Consider the following 13487-nt stretch of genomic DNA (forward strand, 5'->3'; position numbering starts at 1 on the left):
TTCCGATTTCTCCAGAAATCAATGTGGCGTTTTTTTTTCTCACCAGCCCGTTTCATATCATGCATACCCTTCATTTCCACGTGCAGCAAACCTCGTTTCAGCTATTTTGAAACGATCCTCCTGGCAGGGCCGTCAGTGAAACATATCCGAGCAGCCACACTCGAAAAAGGAAAATAGAAACATATTCTCGTTTTTGGTCTACCAGGTCAATGTATTTCCTCGTCTTTGGAATATCATTTATACATACGTTACATATTTAAGAAGAGCTAAATATGGGACCAACAGACCTCCCTTTCAATTGAATCTATTTATGCAGGCCTGCCTTTTGACCCACGCGGTAAGCAAGTCGGCATATTATGTATGTAACTATCATAAATGATATCAACCTAATTCCTCTCCTGCTGGCAAAGGATATGGAAACTGTGCCATGAACTACGCTAGTTTCTCTTATGCAATGGAAATCACGATAAATCACATCATCCGGCAGACATCTTTGGTACCAGGAAGTTAATGGTGGATATTTATGCCCGTCACGGCCCTACCAGCACAGGCTCCTTGGATACTACGTAACAGCTCATAGAAGTCAGAGTTCGACAGTTGACACCTTGTGATACGTATAGAAAGAACCTGAAGCCAAGGAGACGGGGCTGGAAAAAGAACCGCGAATAATAACTACATGTGCGTACGGTATGATCTAGGTAGTAGCTAGGAATCAGAACCAGTATGCATGTATTTCCAGAGTAGTCCAAATCGCTCGCATGTCACCAGTACTTGTACCCTACTCAACATGCAATCAATGCCTGCTAAATACCCGGAGCAGTTGAAGTATGGCCCATGTCTCACCTATGATCTTCAACTTATACCTGGGGAACGTATTCTAGAACCCCGGGGAAGCAATATTTGCCGTGGTGTATATATCTCTGAACCAACCTGCCATCGGATATATCGAGTGGTAAGTTCACGTATCAAAGGTGATCCCTGGATAGCGGTGCCATGTTAGTACATGATGCATATACATATATGCATTCGACCTAGCCAAAAGCCATACTATGTAATATACACAATAAACTCTTACCCCTGGTCGCTCTCCCGCCCGCTTGCAGTGCAGGGCCCTGTGCGGAGTACTTCGTGCAGTAAACGGGAGTGAACCTTTTCAGGGGTTACTTGTATAACTATACTCTGTACGGGGTATTTATAACCTGATTGATAATGGTATTTCCGGCGAAGCACCTTATTGTGATAGTATACCCACGACCACCGAGAAGTGGAAAGATAGCAAGAGTCATGGATGCTATTAGGTAGATTTTTTCATCCATCAAAGAGCATATATTCCATATGTGTGTTTGCTCCAGTTGAATGCGGAGTACCCCATTGGGCGTGCAAATTTTAATATATATCCCTGTGCTATAGTTATCAGACTATTAACTGATATGGTTTTCCATAGCGGGAAACGCGGCAGCAGATAAAGTTGACATTATGAAGTTCATATGAGCCCAATTGCTCCCAAGGTTGGCCTTACTTCCAGTTGGCTTCGTAAAAAGCGGATTGTACTGTGTAGGTCGCGTAGCTGCAGGGCTTCTGGATGGTGGGACATGGGGTAGTACTGGTGATGAGAGATCGACCGGTTTAGTCTAATATACCTTATAATGAAGGTATTATATAGCCAGGGATTATCCAGCTTCGATGAGATCGGCGAGCAGTTGAAGAACAGCAGAACCGGCTATTATCATTGGAATAGAAAGATTTTCCAATGTTGTGATGAAAAGAAGGCCTTCTCCCACTGAACGAGGAATACATATCGCCATTGTAACAGAATACCTGCCGGGAACTTGATATCTTGATATCAATAGTTTATATTAAATGGTCAGTCACTACTCCGTAGCTTTACTACAACTTGCCGAATATAATGGATCGCCGTGCCGCTTTAAGTTTCCTACAAGCTTTTATCTCCAGTATCACGTGACGCTTCTTTTTATGTTAAGAATTCGACTTTCTCATGGTTTCTTCCTACTCATCAAAACTGTTCTTTTCACATCCATGGACTATGATGAAATAGTATACCGTGATATAGAGGGAATATACCACCGAGCTTAAGGGTTATAGGAGGAATATCTCTCTGGTATCCTGGGTCCTTAAAAGACGAGTGATATGCAACTAGCTACCAGTGGGGTCTCCCTTTGATGATATATATATATATATATAATTGGTTATATAGCTCAACCCAGCTGAGGTCGATGATCTCTCGCCTGTTCTTTCTCCTGAAAGGGGAATGACTTTAAATGTTTCGCCTTAGAAGCAAGTTTTGCAATAAGTTATGATGGACTGGTCTCTTGATCAAACTGACGGACACGGCTATAGTTACACATAGACAGTATAAAGAGGCTTGAGTCACTTTAAGGAGAGGAGATATTACCTGCTTCTAATCTATTCTTTAGATGGTTTAAACCCCAAGAGCTTCAATATTACTACATCTAACCCCAAGAGAGTGATAATAAGGCGGTTTCCCAAAAAAAAAAAAAAAAAAAAAAAAAAAAGAAACATACATAAGACAATTTCGGGTCCTTCTCCTTGATAATCCCATGTTATATCATAGACAGCGGACGTCAAGTCAAAGGTATACTTGTAAGAATATGTGATACAATAGTACAGGGAAGACTCGACTCTCCAGAGAAATTCGGAAGTTAAGAATAACCGTCTGTATAGAGTGCGTTCCAAGCTATTAAATTATATAAGATCAAGCCCATCATGTAATTTTTCTATGTTACTATAGTTATGGTGATGAGCAGGGCACTGTGATAGAGCTGCTTCAAAAACGGAATATTTGTCTTCTGGCTTGATGGTCCTGGAAGAAAACGGTCAACCTGGACAGTAGGCTTCTAAGCTAGAATTCAGACCTTCCAGAGAGGTATAACACTATGATATTCATAGTTAACCAGCCGATACAAGCAATTTCATAATACTGAACGGAATAACAGAGTCTTCACGCCCAGTATTCACACGATACATCAACGGGTAGACGTATGCCGGCGACGACCATACCATAAAGACACCAACCCACATAAAACCAACACCTTTCTCCAGCAGATAATAATAAGAAGGCCGAGGGCGACCTCGAGCCAAGAAACCGCAGTATATGCTGACAACTATATCTTCTACCAAGATTCCAAACGCTTGAGTGAGAAAGAATCGTATGGCCCCCGAACTGGATACTGGCATTCCAGCCGCCACGTCAACGAGTACATGCATCAAGGCTGATATTGCGAATATCGTCACGAGCCTCGCATACCTAGATAATTGAGTTCCGCGAGATATACCCAGCACACGTTGAATGATGAAACTGGACATGGAAGCGAATTTGGCAGCGTTGGCCTGGTGCCAGAAAACCCTGTAGTTAAGTAGAAAGGGTTAATTGGCTGTCTTTTTGTTTTTTGGAGATCAGAAGTAAAAGGATAGCAAGTGACTTACGCCCAAACTTGTCGCAAGGAAAAGGCTTGCGAGAGAGATCCATAGTATGGAGGCCATTCTTGCGGTTCGCTGATACCCAAAAGCACACTTAAGAATGCAACGAGGCTGTAACTGCCTCTCTGAACGCATGTTACCGTCAACCCTGAGGCGATGGTGCCGAATATGCGCATAACAATCTCCTCGCCCGATATCACACGTAGCCGTGCAAAGAAAGGGATATTCCTAGGAGAGAAGAACTTGAGATTGACCTCCGTGTCGACTTGGAATGTGACCAGATCAAGGATCAAATAGCTTGCCGCGAATATCAGGCCTGTCCGTAGCAAGAATCGAGACCGCGACGGAATATACTCTGGATCACTATCGCTGAACGAAGGCACATTCCTGACTTGGTACGGTGTTCCAATATGCCGAAATGAACAGACTGCCCCAAGGCCAAACTTCAGCCTTTCCCATGCACTGTCCTTTTTATCCTTAGTATCAGTTGGTATACTCTGGCCTGTGCCAGGGTCGATTGACGGTCCTTTGGTTTCGAATGACCAACCCCTGAGCAAGGCAATATCAAAGTAATGGAGAAGAAAGGTAAGGGTGTACCCGCCCACCGAAGACGCCCAGGGACTTCGCACCATATAGTCTATGCTTGTGGTAATGCATTGGAACGAACAGATAATGAGAACAGGAGTGACAGCGGTGCGGATGATGGAGGATGGCTCTGTGAAGCCCACGACGAGAGCAGTGCTGGCTACCACAGCTCCACCAAGGAGTACCGGGTGAACTTCCATAGCTAGACGAAGATGAGGAATAACCAGCAGAAGCTGGAAAACCCGGGTAAAGGAAGCATGACTCCTTTTAAAAAGAACTGGATGGTTACTTCTGACAGAACCCCTTTTGACGCCTACTCCATGGCTGATAACTATACACGTAAAATTGTTGCTTTGTATTTATAGCCGAACCCGACTAGCCAGAATGTACGTAAAACAGTCTGTGGCACTGTGGGGAGCCTCAGAGCCATCAGGCAGACTTTTCCCAGCCATAGGCGAGTTTCTGCTGTGTAACTCAAGCAGATCATTCTGGAAGATTTATCATTAGCTCTCGCATAAATGGCTGCTTGGGATTGGGAGGCTGAACAGACACGGGACAATTTGATATACTGAAGAAAAAGCAAAACGGTCTCTGGACGTTGACTGTGTCTCATTATTTTCGGTCATTTATAAACGTTGTAAATATATATAACATGATAAAAGGAGCGACTGGGGATTGTATAATAAGCAAGCTGGTATCTAGTTGGTGTTATATCCCTATCCCACTGATCATTAATTGAAAACATCATAAAACCAAGGTATCAAAATCCAAACAGACATAAAGACATGGGAAGAAGGCTCAAGGCGCCTCAGGCAAAGGCCTTTGCCAGCGACATCAATCCACTGACACCACCGGCTAACCCTTCTCCGCTAAAGGGATCACGGCTACCGCCACCGCCACCTTTCGACAGCGCTGACAGCCCCGGTATCCTAATGCCTACAGACGACAGTAACTTCTGCAACACTCCACCGGTTATCAGGGGTAGGATAACCAGGAAAAAAACCTTCATCGGATGTCTCTTCATGTAATGCATTATATCTCTAAACAACTTTTTGATCTTGCGCATCATGCGATGAACGAAACCCGCCCGGGGTTTCGCGCGGCGAGAGGACGAGCCGGCTGAGAAGATGGACGAAGCCATTGAGCGGTTTGCGTGCGAACCCAAGCCAAAGATTGAGCTGTCGGAAGGACGAGTGCTTCCGTTCTGGTGGCTGCGACTAGAGCTATGGCCGTGGCCGTAACTGGAGCCAACAACAGACGAGGACGATCGGTGGTGACGGCGCTCTTTGGAATGGGACCGATGACTGGAGCTATGGCCGTGGCGGCCGCTGCTGCTGCTGTGTCGATGACTGTCTGAAGGCGCAAAGGGGTAGAGAAAGCTCATTACTAGGCGATAAGTCTCCGGCCCTTTCGAGGAAAAAGGAGGAGTAAGAGAGTGTATGGGCGCGTAAGTTCCTTGGCCGTTTTCACGTTCGCGTAGAGTAAGAGTAGGCTCAGTATATGGGTATATATATGGGATGGAATATATAAGAGTTCTTATCAATTCGATAATGAGTGTATCAAGGGGTCGCCAGCAGTGTATGAAATAAACGCCTAAGAAAACAAATCAACTCGCCAATGATGCGCAAGGCTCCTCTCCACGCAACAATAGCTCGTCGCTTGGTCCAATTGCGCGCAAACTCGCTGTCGTCTTCTCTATGGATATCTCGTAGCAAAAAGAATAAAAGAATGAAGAAGCAAAAGAAGCTGAAAGTCGCTTTTTGCGGTGGCTGGGAATCTTAGTCAGCAAGAGTTGCTCCCGCATCACGTGAACGACAACGGGAAATAACGTCATCGGGCAACAACTTGTATATAAAAGGGCACGAGAGCAGGAGGAACATGGATAGACGACAGTACTACGAGAGGATAAAGATAATAGCGGTTTTATAGGAGGATCTCTAATAACAAATCATGGCAGGTAAGTTCTCCTTTATATGGAGTCATCGGTACGGTGTAGTAGAGATGCTAACTTGGGGCGCCAGACGAGATTGTTGACTACTGTACGCCTCTTATGCGGTTGATCACCTTGCTGCTGATCGAAACATATGGTTAACCCTCGGTTGTGACAGTTGAATTGCTGGGGATAGACCCGTCTGCGACAGACAAAGAGGTCCGAGAAGCGTATAAAAAGTCCGTTTACTTCCGACCTACACTTACGTTGGCATGACTACTAACCAGAAATTTTGAGCACCGGCCAGAGCAGCTTTGAAGTACCATCCCGACCGTGTCCCGGCCGATTCCCCCGAACGGGCCGAGCGAACGAAAAAATTCCAACAAGTGAACGATGCCTACTATACCCTGTCTGACAAGAACCGGCGGGGCGCATACACCACAGCCCACAGCACCAAATACTTCAAGGGCGCGTATGCCACACCACCTCAATCAGACGAATATTCCGCCGAGCAATTTGGTTCTATGTTTGAGGAAATGCTTCGAGAAAATGGCATGATGGGCGGTGGCCGTGGGGGCGTAGGTGCAAACACCAAGGCTGAAGGCGAGAAGTTCGACCTCCGTGCGAACGGCAGGTGGTTCTGGTCTATCATGGGCGCTATCGGCGGTGCAATCCTGGGATTCATCATTGCCAACTTTACGGGTATGGTGGCAGGGACGGTCGCGGGTAATCGAATCGGCGCCATCAGGGACCGCGAAGGGAAGAGTGTCTATGCCGTGTATCAGGAGCTGCCAGCGTCCGACCGGACGAGGCTGTTGGGTCAGCTGGCTGCGAGAATGCTGCAGTCTACCGTTTCTTAGGCCATCTAGTTAATGAGCAAACATATATGATACGTGCCGCGACTCTTTCAGTTTAGCATGGGGAGGCTCGTTCTATATACTCCTTGTTTATAGAGCAGATCTGCAGCATCCAACGAGGTCCTCGGTTCTAGATCCTCCAAGTATGATCTCATCGCTCTCCAAGTTTAAAAACAAAAAAAGTTGTTATCTTATCAATCTGCCATCTTTCGCTTAATAAGCAACGCATCATGTGACCGTGGGTCCCGCGGGCCCCGAAGCCCCTTGAAGGAACTCGCGGGCCCCGATTACCACGTGATCACCACTTGCCCGCCGGGTTCTCCCGCCAAGCTTTGTCAGCAACGGCAACGAACCGGAGCTTGGCGGGCCCCAAAGTCAAAAAAGACGAATCCTTCGTAACCAGCAGAATCTCTCGTCAGCCAGGCTGGGGGACACAAAGAATGGCTGGTCTAAAGGATTCGATCGACAAGCGACATATAACATATAGAAGGCCTTTTTATCCCAGGGTGGAAGAACACGTCTGACAGGAAAAACAGCTGACCTGCTATGTATATACGGATATGGGGTGGATGAGGAAAACGGTGCGACTGTCCGCCGGACCGGCCAAAAGACTGCCCGCCAAACACCGACTCCGGTTCGAGTTAACCTTACAAGCGCGAACACACAGACAGGGCAGGAAGATCGATACCACGTTCCAGGGCGAAGTGGGAGAAGGCTTCGCGGTGATCACGCAGATGGCTTTTTCCTGCACTTCGCATTGGAAGCGCCCTCAGCGCAAAGCACCTGGCGGTTCTTTGCCATCCTGTCGGGAAACGGCTGTGTTCTCGATCCGGGCAAGGAATGATTCAATATTACGGAGTTCATACGAGGCTGAAAAGGTTTCGTGTCCAAGCCTGGTTCTAGCCTCGTTCAGTGAGATGGAGATGCATGAGCGTCAGCACGAAGCCCTTGACAGCACAGATGTGACACAGCCATACGAAAGATATATATGATGAATATGTGCTCATTCGGCCTCATGCAACTGTTGACGACAGAGACGTATACTATGGTATGCAAGAATGCCTGGCGACCCTTGACCCTGACGCTGCATATCTCTCAATCATCGGGACTGGCCACGAGCCTGGGAGCCTGGGGCCGGGCTCAAACCCTTGTACGGAGTACCGCGTTGCAACCCCATCTAGCAAATGCGTGTTGTGCTTTTTCTTCTTCCCCCTTGCGAGAAGAAAAAAAAAAAGGCCCAAAGGAGGCTAAGCTGGAGCGTAACTGGAACGGCGGGCCCGTTTTCCTGCCTATCATTTGCAGCCTTCCGAACCTTTCATTGGTTCATCCGCTATTAAAGTCCTGATCTTTAGCTTTGGCCTTTCTGGGTCTATTCTTATCACCCTTTTTTTTTTTTCTCAGCCGACATTTCAAGGATCGCATCTCGCTTCTCCCGTAACCCAGGGATGGGGCTACTGGCGGAAGGGCCGTAGATGTATAAATAATATATAACTTGACTCATGTCCCGTCTCGGTTTGTTGTTTCCTGGCATATATCTTTAAGACAAAACCAAGGGACCTCTTGAGTCTGGAGGCATTTCCACTCCAACAGTCCGTACCCTGTCCGCACTCCTGAAGAAAAATAGCTATGGGTCTTTTCTCCAAGAGCGAGCTTCCTGTGAAGGACGCAGACCTCGAATCCAGCGGCACTTCTGCTCTGCCTAGCAAAGGCGCGTCGATCAACGAGCCGAACGATGATGCTACGAAGGAGGCCGGCAGTCTGTCCGAGAAGGCTCCAGCTGGCCCTGACGAACTCACAAAGGCACGAAGCAATGCCGTTTCGGAAGACTACGAGACTGCCAACCATGTCACCGGGCTAAAGCTCGCGGTCATCGTGACTGGTCTGTGTTTGTCCGTCCTTCTCGTCGCCTTGGTATGTCGAGGGGATCTCCTATGCTAGTCGAAAAAAGAAAAGAGAGGCATCAGTATCTAACACTATGCAATGCTACAGGACAACACCATCATCGCTACCGCCATCCCCAAGATCACAGATCAGTTCCATGCTCTCGAAGACATTGGTTGGTACGGAAGCTCGTATCTACTCACTATCTGTGCATTCCAGTTGATATTCGGCAAAATCTACACTTTCTTCCCTGTGAAATGGGTGTTCTTGACTGCCATCACCATATTTGAGATTGGCTCCGCCGTTTGCGGTGCCGCGCCTAACTCAACGGCCCTTATTGTCGGTCGTGCCATTGCTGGTATTGGTTCAGCCGGTATCTTCTCCGGTGCCCTGATTATCATTGCATACTCTATCCCATTGGAGAAGAGACCTATGTGTAAGTTTTTTCCTTATTATTCTTACTTTTATCCCCTTCAGCAAATTTCTTTTCTTTTTCTAGGCTTGCAGTCTAAAGCTTAGCTAACCGTGACATCTGTATAGACACTGGAGCTATTGGAGGAATGTATGGTATTGCCTCTGTTGCCGGTCCTCTGATGGGTGGTGCGTTCACCGACCACGTCTCATGGAGATGGTGCTTCTATATCAACCTGCCCATCGGTGCCGTCACCATTCTCTCCATCCTCATCTTCCTTAAACACCCCAAGCAGAAGCTCGACAACAACCATACATGGAAGGTCCGCCTCATGAAGCTCGACCCCATCGGTACCGCGGTGTTCATGCCCAGCATCATCTGTCTTCTGCTCGCTCTTCAATGGGGTGGCACCAAGTACCCATGGCGCAATGGTCGCATTATTGCCCTCTTCGTTCTCTTCGCCGTCCTCATCTCTATCTTCATTTATATCCAGATCAGAGCAGGCGACGAAGCCACCGTTCCCCCTCGCATCCTGAAGCAACGCAGCATCGCCTCTGGTGCATTCTTCCTTTTCATGCTTGGAAGTGCCTTCTTCATCATGGTCTACTACCTCCCCATCTGGTTCCAGGCTATAAAGGGTGCCACTGCCACTAGCTCCGGTGTCATGAATATTCCCATGGTTCTGTCGCTGGTCGTTCTCTCGATTCTTTCTGGTATCATCGTCACCGCCGTCGGATACTACTCCCCTCTGTACTATGTTTCTTCCGTCATCACCTCCATTGGCGCCGGCCTTCTCACCACGTTTACCACTGAAACCAGCAAAGGCAAATGGATCGGCTTCCAAATTATATTCGGTGCAGGTGTCGGAACTGGTCTCCAGCTTTCCATCATCGCTGCCCAGGCCGTATTGGACCTTGAAGATGTCGCCGTTGGAACCGTCATCATGATGTTCTGCCAGACTCTCGGAGGAGCCTTGTTCGTCTCAGTTGCTCAGAACGTTTTTACCAACCTTCTTACGTCCGGTGTTGTCGATGCTGCTCCGGGCCTTGACCCCCAGCTTGTGCTAAGAGTTGGTGCCACTCAGCTAAAGTCCATGATTCCACCAGAGTACCTTGATGGCGTGCAGGTTGCATACAATAATGCCCTGACCAATACCTGGTATGTCGCCACTGCTCTTGCAGCTCTCAGTATCCTTGGCGCAATCGGCATGGAATGGAAGAGTGTCAAGGGAAAGAAGATCGAAGCCGCAGCCGTATAAACTGGCCTGAACACGCATCTTCTCCATTCTCTTACCGCCTAATTAACGTGCATGTATGACACTCACTGCACAGCCCCCTCTCCTTCCCGGAATATGTTCCGAAGTACAACATCTCTACTATTACCTGTTCTAATGCCACATATTTACGGTATATGTGTCTCTTCTTTTCTCTCTTGTCTTTTTTATTTGACCACCTCTGGCATGGCATTCGAATATAGGATATATCAAGGCGCATCAGGAGTTTTATATTGAGAGGTGGATTGATCATTACGGCGAGGGTGTCCTGCCTATTTTATGCACGGCCCAAAAAGTGTACTTCATTATACTGTTTTAATAGATTCACGAATATACATGAGCTGATACTCTTCACCGTCCAATACATATTACTTGAACATTCTCTGTTGCTTCTCTCCTTTTCACAAAACCTGGGGAAAGTCACATGATATTACCCCTTAGTTATCGATAAGAGCTGCTTACGACAGAAAGACGCCTCGAAAGCCCCGCCATCAAGTTAAACTAGACAACTATACCGAGTCCACCACAGCGCCGTTGACAAGTTTTATCCCTTCGAGCGTTCAGATTGCATCAATTATACAATACCATCTCATCTATCCTCTTCCAGCATTGCAACGATGACTACTGAAGGAGCTAGCTTGTATCCCTCTCTTGAGAACCGCCCTGTAAAGAGCACCGTATGCCTGTTCGACGTCGATGGCACTCTGACTCCTGCCAGACAGGTATTTATACACCAATGCCTCATTTATAGAACTCACAGGATAGTTGCTGACGGTATATCGTACAGGGTGTCTCCCCTGAAATGCTACAGCTCCTCTCTCAGCTCCGACACAAGTGTGCCATTGGCTTCGTAAGTGCTGCTGCCGTGCCCGCCGAAGGATTGTCCTCCATTAACGACCCTTTCCATCGGCCAGGTTGGAGGCTCCGATCTTGTCAAACAACAAGAACAACTGGCTACTCCAGCTACAAACGTCACATCCCTATTCGACTTTTGCTTTGCTGAAAACGGTCTTACGGCCTTCAGACTTGGAAAGCCAATGTCGAGCAACAGCTTCATCCAATGGCTCGGAGAGGAGAAGTATCAGAATCTAGTCAACTTCGTACTTGGATATCTATCTAAGTTGACCCTGCCAAAGAAGAGAGGCACCTTCATGGAGTTCCGAAACGGAATGGTCAACATTAGCCCTATTGGGAGGAATGCTTGTGTAGATGAGAGGAATGAGTTTGAGAAGTATGTCGCTATATAGCATGAATTGCTTCCACCCCGGGGATGCAACTAATCACGTCATATAGGTATGATAAAGAGCACAACATCCGCAAGACTCTCGTCGAGGCCCTCAAAAAAGAGTTCCCTGACTACGGACTCACGTAAGTTTATACTCATGCATCAAACTCTTTTGCTTCCTACATATGTTTAACTAATATTTATACAGTTATTCTATTGGAGGACAAATCTCGTTTGATGTCTTCCCCACTGGCTGGGACAAGACCTACTGTCTTCAACATATCGAAGCTGAGAAGTCTATTTCTGGAGTTGAATATACTACCATCCACTTCTTCGGAGACAAGTGCTTTGAAGGTGGAAATGATTACGAGATCTTCAGTGACAAGCGAACCATTGGTCACTCTGTTTCTGGGCCACAAGATACCATGAAGTTGCTTAAGGAGTTGTTTGGTTTGTAAATACAATTTCGGCCATCTATGTTATAATTGGTTTGGCTTAGTTTATAATAACTAGTTAGTTGGCGACTACCTAAACCGCAAATATTGAGAGTTTCGGTCTATTGAGCTATTGTCTACCAACGCTCATAATTTAATCAGAACTTCCATCAAACCAACCATATAGGTATTTAATGCATTAAAGCGGCGATAAAAGTGTGATGACATAATCGGCGGGAATAAACATCACGTGGCAATCATCCCTTATCGATTGAACTTGGTGCCAAAAACTCCCGAACATCACGATCACTTTTACTCCGAGTCAAAGGCAGAGACATAAAGCGTCACCCTTGAGCCATTCACCACATAACCATGCCGAAACTACAGTTAGCTGTCGTCGAGTCACCGCGCATCGTGAGGCCGTCTCGACGGCGTTCGGTCCAAAACTCCCTTCGTTCTATCTTCATCTCCGGCAACAGCTCCCAGCTAAACAATCAGCATCTTCTCCCTCCCGCATCCTCCAAATCCCTTCAACAAATCACATCAAACCGGCGTTATTTTTCTTCAGTATCGTGTCGCCTATATTCTCCTCTAATACAAAGACACGCGCATCTCCTTCAACAAAACAGCTCTCCTAAGCCTGAAGGGAATTCCACTTCGGCACCGATAAGGCACAATGGTGTCTATGTAGCAACGTTTAATCCAGCTCGACGAGCGTTCCATGAAACCGCGGTTAAGAGGAAGGATCACCATTTTGATACGCTTAAGGTTGTACAGCGTCTAAAGAATGAAGGATTCAGCGAGGAGCAAGCCGTGGCCCTGATGAAGGTTATGACGGATGTTATTGAGGAGTCAATGCAGAACCTCACACGGGCAATGGTATCAAGAGAAGGTTAGCCGTTAATCCGAAAATGCTGAAATTGGACCATATATGATGTGAACTTACTAACTATGGATTTACGTAGATGCCGAACGTTCGACATATACCCAAAAAGTTGACTTTGCTAAACTTCGCTCCGAACTGTTAAATTCAGACTCAACAGAGGCCCAACTCACCCGTTCATCGCATGACAAGATTGCAGGCGACCTGGCCAAGCTTAACTCTCGATTGCGAGACGAGATCGGTCGTACGCAGGCCTCGGTCAGGCTAGATCTGAACCTCGAAAAAGGGAGGATCCGGGAAGAGTCTAATGGGCAAGAGATGAGGATCAAGGAAACAGAGACCAGAATTGAGCAGGAGGTAGCTGGTGTTAGAGAGAGAGTAGAGGCCGTAAAGTTCTCAACTCTTCAGTGGCTAATGTGAGTCTCCGCCTTTTCTTGAAGTCAGGAGTAGAGTATATAAGAAACTAACATATGTAATAGGGGTGTATGCACTGGTACTGCAGCTCTGATACTAGGTGCCTGGCGTTTGTTGATGTAGTATGCTACGAA

General features: G+C 47.0%; 6 protein-coding genes across 6 annotated transcripts; 4 read left to right on the plus strand and 2 right to left on the minus strand.

Moving 5' to 3' along the window:
- Positions 1-2928: 2928 nt before the first annotated feature.
- Positions 2929-4244, minus strand: MCYG_07215 (TRI7; the record flags this gene model as incomplete). Its single annotated transcript, XM_002843386.1, has 2 exons — positions 2929-3385; positions 3466-4244. 2 exons carry the CDS (start codon positions 4242-4244, stop codon positions 2929-2931), a joined length of 1236 nt encoding a protein of 411 aa, XP_002843432.1.
- Positions 4245-4852: 608 nt separating this feature from the next.
- On the minus strand, positions 4853-5428 carry MCYG_07216 (conserved hypothetical protein; the record flags this gene model as incomplete). The annotated part of the gene is made up of 1 exon (XM_002843387.1): positions 4853-5428. The coding sequence occupies one exon, from the start codon at positions 5426-5428 to the stop codon at positions 4853-4855; it is 576 nt and encodes a 191-aa protein (XP_002843433.1).
- Positions 5429-5994: 566 nt separating this feature from the next.
- On the plus strand, positions 5995-7002 carry MCYG_07217 (conserved hypothetical protein; the record flags this gene model as incomplete). The annotated part of the gene is made up of 4 exons (XM_002843388.1): positions 5995-6001; positions 6066-6131; positions 6272-6825; positions 6928-7002. The coding sequence occupies 4 exons, from the start codon at positions 5995-5997 to the stop codon at positions 7000-7002; spliced, it is 702 nt and encodes a 233-aa protein (XP_002843434.1).
- A 1455-nt stretch (positions 7003-8457) lies between these two features.
- MCYG_07218 (major facilitator superfamily transporter) lies at positions 8458-10382 on the plus strand (the record flags this gene model as incomplete). The annotated part of the gene is made up of 3 exons (XM_002843389.1): positions 8458-8742; positions 8821-9148; positions 9253-10382. 3 exons carry the CDS (start codon positions 8458-8460, stop codon positions 10380-10382), a joined length of 1743 nt encoding a protein of 580 aa, XP_002843435.1.
- Positions 10383-11014: 632 nt separating this feature from the next.
- Positions 11015-12080, plus strand: MCYG_07219 (eukaryotic phosphomannomutase; the record flags this gene model as incomplete). Its single annotated transcript, XM_002843390.1, has 4 exons — positions 11015-11119; positions 11185-11247; positions 11276-11628; positions 11831-12080. The coding sequence occupies 4 exons, from the start codon at positions 11015-11017 to the stop codon at positions 12078-12080; spliced, it is 771 nt and encodes a 256-aa protein (XP_002843436.1).
- A 348-nt stretch (positions 12081-12428) lies between these two features.
- MCYG_07220 (DUF1640 domain-containing protein) lies at positions 12429-13476 on the plus strand (the record flags this gene model as incomplete). Its single annotated transcript, XM_002843391.1, has 3 exons — positions 12429-12948; positions 13022-13355; positions 13419-13476. The coding sequence occupies 3 exons, from the start codon at positions 12429-12431 to the stop codon at positions 13474-13476; spliced, it is 912 nt and encodes a 303-aa protein (XP_002843437.1).
- Between the last annotated feature and the right edge of the window lie 11 nt (positions 13477-13487).

The sequence above is a fragment of the Microsporum canis genome, genomic scaffold, assembly GCF_000151145.1.
Source record: "Microsporum canis CBS 113480 supercont1.7 genomic scaffold, whole genome shotgun sequence".
Classification (NCBI taxonomy): domain Eukaryota; kingdom Fungi; phylum Ascomycota; class Eurotiomycetes; order Onygenales; family Arthrodermataceae; genus Microsporum; species Microsporum canis.